Source organism: Aegilops tauschii, chromosome 1 (assembly GCF_002575655.3).
Source record: "Aegilops tauschii subsp. strangulata cultivar AL8/78 chromosome 1, Aet v6.0, whole genome shotgun sequence".
Lineage (NCBI taxonomy): Eukaryota > Viridiplantae > Streptophyta > Magnoliopsida > Poales > Poaceae > Aegilops > Aegilops tauschii.
This window is the reverse complement of record NC_053035.3, coordinates 282202525-282215023: the sequence shown is the minus strand read 5'-3', so window position 1 is coordinate 282215023 and position 12499 is coordinate 282202525. Positions and strand designations below refer to the sequence as shown.

General features: G+C 42.1%; 1 protein-coding gene across 1 annotated transcript; it reads left to right on the top strand.

The window, feature by feature from the left end:
• The first annotated feature begins 3127 nt into the window (after positions 1-3127).
• Positions 3128-11632, top strand: LOC109781069 (3-hydroxyisobutyryl-CoA hydrolase 1). The gene is made up of 14 exons (XM_020339652.4): positions 3128-3412; positions 5279-5359; positions 5475-5543; positions 6308-6371; positions 6554-6633; positions 6720-6803; positions 7415-7499; positions 8032-8117; positions 8315-8436; positions 8951-9011; positions 9092-9190; positions 10910-11011; positions 11085-11126; positions 11265-11632. The coding sequence occupies exons 1-14, from the start codon at positions 3380-3382 to the stop codon at positions 11400-11402; spliced, it is 1146 nt and encodes a 381-aa protein (XP_020195241.1). The 5' UTR covers positions 3128-3379; the 3' UTR covers positions 11403-11632.
• Positions 11633-12499: the final 867 nt, after the last annotated feature.

The window sequence follows — 12499 nt, the reverse complement described above, 5'->3', positions numbered from 1 at the left end:
TGTGTCTCGTGGTTGGAGCTTCCGACAGATTGATGTGAGCAATGCCTTTTTACATGGGTTCTTGGACGAAGATGTGTACATGCAGCAACCACCTGGGTTCAAGGATGCCACTTATCCCTCTCATGTCTGCAAACTTCAGCGGTCTATTTATGGTCTAAAGCAGTCGCCTCGTGCCTGGTATGCTCGTTTGAGTCAGCGCCTTTCGCAGCTCGGTTTTGTTGCCTCCAGATCAGATGCATCTCTGTTCATCTTCTCCCAGGGTAAAATACAGATATACATGCTGGTGTACGTTGATGATATTGTGATTGCTGGCTCTACCCCCGCCGTGGTGGATCGTCTTGTGCAGTCATTGTCTGCTAGCTTTCCATCAAAGATTTGGGTCGCCTCGAGTACTTTCTTGGTTTGGAAGCGTCCTTTCATTCAGGGGGCATGACCTTGACGCAGAAAAAGTATGCTTTGGATCTTCTTCATCGCGTCAACATGGAGAACTGCAAGGCCAGTTCCACTCCGCTTGCTACTTCCGAGAGTCTCTCACGTCATAGGGGTGCACTACTGGGTAGAGATGATTCTTTTCGGTATTGTAGTGTGGTTGGAGCACTTCAGTATTTGACCCTCACTCGTCCTGATATCTCCTTCGCAGTGAACAAAGTGTGTCAGTTCCTGTCTCAGCCAACGGAGGATCATTGGGAAGCAGTCAAGCGCATTCTGAGATATGTCAAAGGTACGCTAGACATGGGACTACGGATTCATAAGTCCAGATTTACTGGAGTGAGTATATTCACCGATGCAGACTGGGCAGGCTGTGTTGATGATAGGCGCTCCACTGGTGGTTTTGCTATATTTGTTGGACCTAACCTTGTATCTTGGAGCTCGAAGAAGCAACCCACAGTCTCGAGATCAAGCACCGAGGCAGAGTATAAGGCATTGGCCAATGGCGCAGCTGAAGCCATTTGGATAGCTCAGTTCTCACAGAACTTGGAGTCCCCCGGCAGCGCACTCCTATATTGTGGTGTGATAACTTAGGGGCAACTTACCTGACGGCGAATCCAGTGTTTCATGCTCGGACCAAACACATTGAGATTGATTTCCATTTTGTGAGGGAACGAGTAGCTGCTTGCGAACTGGAAGTCGTGTTTATTTCTACAGATGATCAGTTAGCGGTTGTATTTACTAAACCCGCTACTAGACAGATGCTAGACCGTTTTAGAACCAATCTGAATCTTGTATGTAGTTCAGATTGAGGGGGCATGTAAAGTAGGTCTAGTGTATTGTCCTTGTACACGTATTCGTATACGTATGTAATTGTAATTGTGATCATCTATATATTGAGACGTGAGGCTGGATGTCAACCACCCACGCAAAACCCTAAACCCTGTGTTTAACTCTGACGTGCTTCGCACACAGGTGGCTGGCGGGTGTATGTTTCTCCAACTTTAGTTGAATCGAGTTTGACTATGGCCGGTCCTTGTTGAAGGTTAAAACAACACACTTGACGAAAAATCATTGTGGTTTTGATGCGTAGGTAAAACGGTTCTTGTTAGAAGCCCGTAGCAGCCACATAAAACTTGCAACAACAAAGTAGAGGATGTCTAACTTGTTTTTACAGGGCATGTTGTGACGTGATGAGATATAAATTGTTGTATGAGATGATCATGTTTTATAAAAGTTATCGGCAACTGGCAGGAGCCTTATGGTTGTCGCTTTATTGTATGAAATGCAATCGCCATGTAATTGCTTTACTTTATCACTAAGCGGTAGCGATAGTCGTAGAAGTAATAGTTGGCGAGACGACAACGACGCTACGATGAAGATCAAGGTGTCAAGCCGGTGACGATGGAGATCATGACGGTGCTTTGGAGATGGAGATCAAAGGCACAAGATGATGATGACCATATCATGTCACATATTTTGATTGCATGTGATGTTTATCCTTTGTGCATCTTATTTTGCTTAGTACGGCGGTAGCATTATAAGATGATCCCTCACTAAATTTCAAGGTATAAGTGTTCTCCCTGAGTATGCACCGTTGCTACAGTTCATCGTGCCGAGACACCACATGATGATCTGGTGTGATAAGCTCTACGTTCACATACAAGGCATAAGCAAGACCGGGCATTGAGGCATACAAGGGATATGTCAATTCACTAAACTTTCATAGCAAGGAACATGTCCTTCCATGAGCAACACTGCCTTGCTAGGCTTCATAGCAACGAACTGACAAAAGAATATCTTAAAATTTTACCTATAAAACTTGGTAAGAGTGAGCGAGAAAATCATAAATTTTGGTTGAAAAATCCTAAGTTTCAATAATCGAAATTGAAAACTTACTATGCTCTCGTGCGGGATTCAACTACTTTGCGAATCGCGTGGCAATCGAGTGACCGGGCAAGGTTTGACAGGTGTGTGCCCCAGCACCTGCTTGCCCTTGCGGGTTCCGACCATCTACATAGTACTTAACACTCAAAACATGTGCACACAAAGAGCCTGACTCTTGAAGTGCTCGCTAACATTGTTTTGCTAAGATAGTGCCATGGTGTGCACTCCACCTTCCCCTGACCGCCACGACCAGTCAGTATGGATGGATTGGTGGCCCGCCAGTTCCGTAACATCTCTAGTTCGCTGTTGCCTTGTTGGTATGGATAGCTGGCCCATCAAACAGTGAAGTAGTCTTTCTTCCGTCATGGAACTGGCAACCCAACCGTAGTGTGATGGTGTGCATTCCTCCCTCCCCTGGCCGCGGCTTGGCTTAAAAAAATCTGAAATTTGAAATATCAAATTTGGGTGCCCCTTGTACGTGTTCAGTTTCGTGGGGAGTGGATGCCCGTGGTAATTCTTGTTTAAATGTTTAAAAATTCCTATGTATAGGAAAAAAAATTAGATGGACCGTATGTCGAACCATATTTCCTTCGCCACGGATATCACGGACACCCATTTCCCATGAAACTGAATATGGGTGTACAACGGGCACCCAGGTTCGATATCACAAAATTTCAGAATTTTTAAAAATTTCTGATATTCTTTTAATGCTATGCCCATATAGGGATGTGTGGCACATGAGAGCTGCAATGCATTTTCCAAATTCCAATGATGTGTGCCCTTCTACTTCCCCTGGCCGCCGCAGCCTGTCGTATGGCCAGTCAGTATGGATTGTTGGCTCGCCAGTTTCATAACATCTTTAGCTGTTGCCTTGTTGGTATAGATGGCTGGTCCACTAGTCAGTGGAAGTAGTCTTTCTTCCGTTACGGAACTGGCAACCCAACCGTAATGTGATGGTGTGCATTCCTCCTTCCCCTGGCCGCGGCTTGGCTTCGGGTCTCCTCATCGAGTCCAACTCGAAAGGCTCCACTGCTCCAGGCGCTTCGCTCCAGCAGCTGACGACATGGCCTCGCCGGCGAGCGGCGATTCCGATCAGGTCCGTCGCCTCCTCCTCCTTCCCACTACTCCTCTCGCCGCCCAGTTCCCAATCCGTTCGGTCGCACATGCCCATACGATGCGGAAAGCTCGCTCCCGCCACCGCGACTCCGCCTTCCTGTCTCAGATCGAGCAAAACAGAGTAAGCTTGACCTGGGGGAGACACACACACACAGACGCAGATGGCACCGCCCAGTCGGTGGATCCACGGGGTGGTGCGGTGAGGGCCGAAGAAACGCGGATGGGGAGGCAGCGAGGAGCCCCGGCGCTGGGAGGCGGGGGATGCGCGGCCGCGGGGGCTAGGCACGGGGTGGGAGCGGGCAGCGACATGAGGCCGTGCGGGATAAAGGAAGTAGAAACGGGGTCGAGCAGTTGCGGCTCGCCGGGACAAAGGAAGAAGATCCGTTTGGCCCGGCGGGCACTGTGCTGGGCGGTGGGCTGTGGCCACGAGACGGGGCACTAAGCGGCTGGATGAAGAAGAGTGAGGTGGGGAAGGAGTCGCTGGACTACCTACTGCTATCAGAGAGATTAGAGGAGAGAAATTGAGAGCATGATGGTTTGATGCCAAAAATTGGCATGCCAACATTTGGCAAATGCCAAATATTGGCTAGTGTTTGGTTGGTTATCAATTTTATTTGCCAACCTCACAAGAAGTTGCCAATTTTTGGCAACTTTTGATATAGCCAATTGTTAGCTTGCCAAGTATTGGCAATGCCAAATCTTGGCATCAAACCAATTAGCCTTTGAGAGAGACTTAGGCGATGCTGCTGCTATGTGTATGCCGCTGAGAAATCAGAGGGAGTAGAAGATAAATTTTTGTGGTCCGCTGCTGCTATATCTATTGATGGGCTGCTGCTGCTAATGCATATACAGAGAGAGACGCTTGATGCTGCTATTTTCATTAATGTGCTGTTGCTGCTATGTCTCTAAATCATTTGAATTATGAATTACATGTTGTATGGATGCTCGGCTGTATCATGTGGTATGGCCGTATGGGAAAACCAGCTGTTCGAATTATAAAAGTTTACAATGGTAGTTATAGCCTTATAGGATAGGATATTATTAAAATATAGATGAATGGAATATATGGGAGATGTTTTAGGGGAGCTTCTGGAGTTTAACAAATTTTAGGGGAGTTCCCGGTTACAAAATATACGGGGAGAAATTTTAGGGAAACTGCTGTACTTGCTCTTACAGCTGCCACTCCATTCCATTGCATGCAGGTCATCTCGCTTTACTCGTCTGTGCCCGGCCGGGTAACTTAGCTTCAGTTCAAATGTTAGATTAGGCTAACCATGGTCGTTTGTTGTAGCTGCAGTCTGGCGGATTCCTATCGGAGTGTGTTTTCCCCTTTCGCTTGACTAACGTCTAGTGTGTAGAGATAACCAGAGAAATGGCTCGTTAGATAGATTGATTACAGATCGTGCGGGGAAGACTATAATAAATTGCCCGAATTTAATAATAGCGCTACTTTTTAGTTTGACTATTTTGGTGTTCCTGGTCTGTATTTAAGTAAAAAAGTTCAAGAGATGTTGTTTTTCTTGTCTAGTGAATGCTTGGTCAGAATTGAGAGTGCAAACTGCACCTTATTTCATTATCACCAAACTATTTTACAGCAACCATGAGTGGGTTTGGCTCTGTTTTTGTATCATCCTTCAGGTTGTATGGTTCTAGAATTCTCAATATAGGTTTCAAATGTTTTTGCGGCCAAACTATGCTGTGTTGTTCCTTATAATAATTAATCCTATTGTCAGATGTATTCCCTTCTTTCGGATCTGTATCCTTTTCCTGATAAGTTTCATCTGTAAGTTCCTCCGATTCAATTCTCCAGAAAATAACGAGCCTTTTCTTCGCCCTCCTTTTCCAGGTACTGGTGGAAGCAAATGGCTCTACACGGACATTGGTTTTGAATAGGCCAAAGCAGTTAAATGCTCTCTCCTCTGCAATGGTATGTCTGCAAGAGAGATTCAAGAAGAGTTCTACTAGTACTGGATCATACGGCAACAGTAGCCACAACTGCTTTCAGTATGGCTGAGGAGAGATCTTTTGGTTTCATCTTCCAGGTTACAGGACTTCTGAAATGTTTCATTTCTTATGAGGAAGAAACCACGGTTAAACTGTTGATTGTCAAGGTAATAAATACTCCCTCCGTCCCAAAATAAGTGTCTCAACTTTGCACTAACTTTAGTACAAAGTTGTACTAAGGTTGAGACACTTATTTTGGGACGGATGGAGTATTAAATAGCACTGCATGCTTTTTGTCGTTTAATATTTGACCGACTTCTTAAGTATAGCCTATGTGTGTCAATTGATAGCACTGCATGCCTTTTGTAGTCTAATATTTGACTGACTGCTTAAGTATAGCCTGTGTGTGTCTTGTTTTCTGGTCCTGTAATCTGGGTCACCCTTCGAATATTTGATGCTGTGTATTAACACGTAACTGGAAATAGAAATTACTGAGCAACAAAGCAGCAACAGTGGACATCAGTTACCCAATCAATTTTCCCGAAATCGTGCAGTAAGTAACGTGTTCTGTACTTAGTCTGGTTTGGAGCATATTACTCCTTGCTGTTTTTAGTTGCTTGATTTTAGGGAAAACACAATTATGGTGTTCCGTGATATTTGTTGCTGAGCATTGCACTCGTTTTTTGTCATTCGTACTCCTTTCTGATTTGAAGTGTATGAATTATTGGCTTGTTGTAACAATTTCACATTTAATATTCTGGGTGTTATTTTTATCTTGATATTGTTGTTTGACCTCATTTTGTTTTTCATTTCATGCTATCATTATGTTAGTTCTCTTAGATTGGTATAGTTGTCTCTTTATGTTCCTTCCTACTTTAACTTACCCTGTAACCCATGTCTGTGATGGGATTCAATCCTCATTTTTGCTCAGGGGAAAGGAAGAGCATTTTGTGCTGGAGGTGATGTTGCTGAAGTCGCCCAATCTATAAATAATGGTACTAATTACTTAAGGCGTCAATGATATTAATTACCTAAAGCTGATTGCTTCAGCATGTTTTTCCTTTGACTTCTGTCATCTTTATTTGCCCAACTCGACTTCAGACATTAGCATTTAGCCTCTATATTTATCATTACTGAAGGCATTTTATTAACTTCATTGTATGTTCTCTGAAATCAGATACCTGGAAATATGGTGCTGATTTTTTCCGTACTGAATTTTTGTTAAACTATATCATTGCAACTTATAGCAAACCACAGGTGAGCTGCATCCTTTGAAATTCATTCTCCATATAATTGTTTTGTCGCTGTTGCGCACTACTAAATGCTACATCATTCAATTGTAGGTTTCTCTACTTACTGGAATTGTCATGGGTGGAGGGGCTGGTGTTTCTATACATGGAAGGTTTCGGGTTGCCACAGAGAACACGGTATGTTCTATGAAGCATACTCAAATGGCCTTTTGCTTCCTGCGTTGCTTATATAGCTATATAATTTAATTGGGGTTGTAGTTGGGGTGCACAGAATGTTTATTTATCATGAGGTAGCTTAAGATCTGCTTGTTTGGGGTTCTCACACACGCTATCCAGTTTTTAACTGTGCAATGATGGCATGTTATCTTATTTAAGTCACTCTTTAAAAAATTTATGAAGTACTTTATGCATTCACACTCATATGCTATACTGTTTACTAGTGATGGTATTGCACCATGATGATGTCAGAAATTTAGCTATAGAGGTTATACTCCATGTTGGCCCAAAGTAAGTACTTAATCAGAATCATTAATTCATGACCAAGTGCTTCCCATAATGTGTACTTTTTCCCAGCCAACCAATAACACATTTATGGTCCTTATGGATATTTACATCAGAACTTATCAGGTTTGGCAGCTAGGTCAACTTGCCATTTATGTGTGCTCTGTCTATGCTAGTAGTTCTTATACTTAGTTGGGGTATGTGGTAGATTGATGCCCTTTTATAGATAACCAGCATGCTTGCATGTAGCAAAATTTTGTGTTCATCTATTTTGAATTTCTATGCAGGTTTTTGCAATGCCGGAAACAGCACTGGGACTCTTTCCTGATATAGGGGCTTCTTATTTTCTTTCTAGACTACCTGGGTTCTATGGTGACCTTTTTTTCTCTCCCACCGTTGTTATTCAAATGAATTTCACACATAACAATGCCAGTTTGCTCTGCACTAACTACTATATGTTCATGTACTGTTGTATTGATTTTTCTTTACCTTGCTGAGTAATTTCGGTAGGTTGCCCTTAAGCTAACTCTGTTGAGAGATTTTGGATATTATTCACATCCATGGACAGTTACGCATCCCTGGACGATCCCTTAACAATTTTGATGTGAATCATGTGCTTATTTGATTGTGATCAATGGTGTTCCTTATGAATTACCTTGTCGAATTATGAAAAAACACATGCTTCAGGTGGCAATGGGAGCATTGTCACTTCATCATGGAAGTTTTGAAAAATTAATCAGTTTATCTTGTAAAAAAATAAATTTAAATCTTCATGGAAATATATGTAGCCAAAGTTCTGAATGTCTATTTAATTTCATGGTAGGGATCGATTGTCAGATAATTGATTGCAGAACTATCTTGGGAGATTGTTTTTGACTAAATCGTTAGTGACGTCTTTCTTCAGGAGAGTATGTTGGCCTTACTGGTGCAAGATTGGATGGTGCAGAAATGCTTGCATGTGGCCTGGCAACTCATTTTGTCCCTTTGAACGTAGGTTTGCTGATGATTTAAGTTTGATGCTCAATGCATATCAATGTGATTGTTACTTACGTCCTTGGAAACTTGAGCAATGCGAAGTGCATGCTTTGCTAACCTTGCTATCATCTGCAAGTTCTTGTCAGTTGACCTACATCTAGTACGTTATGTGTGTGTCAGCATTGCTCTATAATTCCTAGTATAATTTTCAGAGGATGTCACTGCTTGAAGAATCACTTAAAAAGGTGGATACTTCTGATCCATTTGCTATATGTGGAATTATTGATCAATTTTCACAACAGCCATCTGTGAAAGGAAGTAGTGCTATGAATAGGTAAGAAGGCGATTGTGTTGACATTATCCCTTTCATGCATGTGGAGTTTACATTGATGTGTGTGTAGTTTATTTTCATGAAAAAAAGATAAGTTGTTCTACTCCTGCGCTGTCCCTTACATGCACGAGATATCCTTGAGACCTTGACATCTTTGATGCTAACGTGTCATGAAAATTCTCACACAAAATTACTAGCTATACGTGATCTGTTAGCTTGCCTGTCCATGATATTTATTAACATTCTGTTCCAATTGATGTAAAGACGGCAAAGCATGAATAACCTGGATCGATCATTTAAACTTGCTGTTGTCATTGTGTTCTAATTTGATCCTAAGGCCCATGTTAGATACTGGCTGGAGTCCATGTTTGCACGTAATTAAGGCCATCTACTTTAAGAAATGCTTCTGTTTTCTGAGATAGCTGTTTTTACTATGAGCTACATGATCCATTGATGCTTCGATCAATTATGTCCTGATTCCTCTGTGTTACTTCCCTTTTTCCTTTTGTGCTCCAAGGATGGAAATCATCAACAGATGCTTCTCCAAAAGAACAGTCGAAGAAATCATATCCGCTCTTGTGAGTTTTGATGGAGTTAATTGTGACTTTCTATGGGCCTATGTGTTTTGTCCTGCTAAATTTGGTATCGATCATGTCAGGAACAAGAAGCTCCACGTGTGACCAATAAATTGGTTACTGCTGCAATCCAGTCATTGCGGAAGGCTTCTCCTACGAGTCTGAAAATCTCTCTCGCATCGGTATCTGTCAAACACTTCCAGAACATTATACTTGTAATGTCGTCAGTTGTCTAATCGTTTTGGCGGGCTATGTTATTGGTTAGTAGTTAATGACTTAATGTTTGGTTAGACCCATTGACCCTTGATATGGTTTCGTATACTGAATATGTCTATTATTGTTAGGACTATCGAGGTAGTTGTGGTAGGTAGGAGGCTGGGGACCTAGACTGTTGGACCCTTGAGTCTCAAAGGATGCACAATATATCAACCCCATAACTACTTTAGTCTTGTTGACCAATTATAAGTGAGTGCCTTGGAGTTGTTGGTGTGGGATCGCAACATATGTGTAGTATTTAGTTCTCTGCACAACTGTGTGTATATAGCAACTACTAGATGGCAGATAATTCAAAAGCACAGTGGGTTGCACTGGAAACCCATGCATGTCACACTTCCAATTTTTTTTTAAACATTAATGTAGGTTATGCACTCGGATTTTTTCATCCAATGCATGCACTTCCAATTTTTTTTTAAAAGATCTTTAGTTGTTGTTGTTGTATTACTATTTATACCCACTACAAAACAAATACAAGATATAAGTGAATAGTATTCGATACTAGTCACTCTTGTCTTTTCTTTGTACATGAGACACAAAGGGTCATATTATTGTGAAGTTTTGCAGGTTCATGAGACATAAATGTGCATATTCTTTTGAAAGTTTTGCAGGTGAACGAGATACAGCATAAGCATGACCTTCATCCAAGATTTTTTTTTACATTTTCCTTAAAAAAAAAACTGGGAAGTGCTGCATGCAGTATGGGTTGCACACACAAATCTGCTCTTGTAGATGTGTCACTTCTTTTGAACTACACTTGCCACCAAAATTTGTTCTTGTAGTTATGATGCCGTGTGTGAAACTCTAGCTTACCCTTGAGGCCTTGTTCGATTAATCCTCTTGCCAAGAGGATTGGAGAGGATTAGAGGGGGTGGCGGTGGATTTTGACTTGCAGGGATTTAATCCTCCTCAATCCCCATCAAACTGAACAAGCCCTAAGTGGGTCCAGTCTTATCCCTCTTCTCATCTCCTCTCGCAGCTACCCCAACTCCACTTCCTTGTCTCCGCTTGCATTCTTTCCTGATAAAACTCCTGCCAACTTATTGACAGCGACCATCAGCTTTTGCCAGTTTCTCAGGTCATATCTGGACGGACTGTTTTGGATATTTCCATCCACATGAACTTTCAACCTCACGATGTTAAATATTAATGTGACTTGGTAGAAGTTGAATCAAACGGGGTCTCACTGTGAGTCGGTGACAATCATCTTCTAGCCTGTTTCAGTTAGATAATTTGATATCTCTGGGCATAAGGTTTGTCTTGGGCATGTACATGGTGGAAGTTCCAACCTTGTCACGAGCAGAATCAGGGTGTCAACTGTCAAAGCACCAGCTATCAGCATCGTTACATATTAAAATGAGCAGCTTTGGCACACAGAAGTAATTGGGTTTGCACAAAACACCAGCACCAAAAGTCTTGGTTAACATAAGAAGTAATTGAGTTTGCACAAAACACCAGCACCAAAAGTCTTGGTTAACATAAGAATTCATGAGTTAGGAAGAACTTTTTTCGTTTTCATCAATGAATGAAGCAAGTTTTACGTCTTGTCATGCGGATGTCAAACTAAGATATGCCATGCATGTCCCATTGTATGATGGTTCTTACTTTCCCTTTGACTATGGTTTCAGATAAGAGAAGGGAGGCTGCAAACTGTTGGTGAGTGCTTGCGCCGAGAATATAGAATGGTTTGCCATGTGATGCGCGGTGACTTCAGCAGAGACTTCTTTGAGGTAATGTCAACATCTTCAGCAGTGGTCCTGTTTATTCGCAATCAATATATCTAAAATCTGATTGCTATCGCAGGGATGCAGGGCGATACTTGTAGATAAAGATCGAAACCCAAAGGTCATATCACTTCGGAAAATTTAGTAGACAGCTTTTTTTTTTTTTTTTTTTTTGCGAAAAAGTAGACGCCTTATTTCATCTGGAGTACCCTCTGAATTGTATTGTATTGTGTTGTGTTGGTACATCTGTTGATTGCAGTGGATGCCGCCAACTCTGGATCAAGTGCACGACGGGGTAGTTGGAAAATATTTCTCCAAGGTCGATGATCCAGAGTGGGAAGATTTGAACCTACCAACTAGGTCTTCCCATGAAAGAAGAATTGTGCCCAAGCTCTGATGGAAGTCTCATGCGGAGGATTCAGATGAAGCCTCGACGGGTGCTCGTGAGTAAAACGTATATGTCTTGAACGAATCCATAGACATAACTGATGGAATAAATCGGAAGTACATCTTGTAGATAGATTAACTGTTATTACCACACAAATTTCTTTATACCAGTTATACTAGTATAATAGAAGGAAGTTGTAAGTGTTAGTGATATAATCCTGGCTGCGGTTGCTCTCCAAAGCTGAAGCTTATGTTACAGGCTACCGACTTTCACGGTGCCAATGGCAGCATATTTGTACGGCCCGCCGGTCCCCTGATGGCGGCCCATTGGCGGCATACACACGTACAGTGGTCCCTCCACAGATTCAACAACTTCTATAGTTTAATAAAAATTTAAACACAAGAATAATGGCTTACGCACTTGTATACCTAACCCCTCTTCCATTGTCCAGCTCGCCGAGTCAATATAAAATAAGACCCTCGTGCCTTTCTTTACGAATCTTTGCCTAATATAAGTAGAAAAAAATAGCAGCTCACATGTCTTGGTCGGACAGCTGGTTATACTACTAAAAAGATAACTGGTTACTACTAAAATCCAGCGGCTTCAACTGCTGAAGAGAAAACAAATAGCTATCCAGCAAAACCAATACAGAAATCAAATAGCTGAGGCACACCGTCCGTCGCTTTCCTCGCTTGCAACCACTCCTTTTTTCTTCTTCTCTATATCTATCCAGCACATAATACAAATGAACTGAGCGATGGATTTACTGCAAAAAAAATTATACTTGTACTTACTCCGTATGTCGTATGATCTGGTCAAGATCTTCTCTCTCCCCCCTTTGTGAGTCATGCGTGCATGCGCCGACACCTCATGAATGATTCCTTTTTATCTTTCTCTGCCTTTACAGTTGGTCACAGCGATTCTCTTTGACTAAAATTTGATTCTTCTGTGCATTTTGTCCTGTTCTGATCATATTGGGCTGTCTAGGCCTACAAAGGCCCGGCCTTGGACTAAGAAGCCCAGCCCCGTAGCCTCCACATCCACATTTTTCTAAATGGAACATTCCCCCTAAAAAAAAGGAACACCATTAGGGATTTCTAACGTAA

Coding starts and splice junctions, on each gene's coding strand:
- LOC109781069 (XM_020339652.4), top strand. CDS start 3,380: ATGGCCTCGCCGGCGAGCGGCGATTCCGATCAG. Junction 7,500..8,031: donor TAGACTACCTGGGTTCTATG/GTGACCTTTTTT, acceptor GTCTTTCTTCAG/GAGAGTATGTTGGCCTTACT. Junction 9,191..10,909: donor TGAAAATCTCTCTCGCATCG/GTATCTGTCAAA, acceptor CTATGGTTTCAG/ATAAGAGAAGGGAGGCTGCA.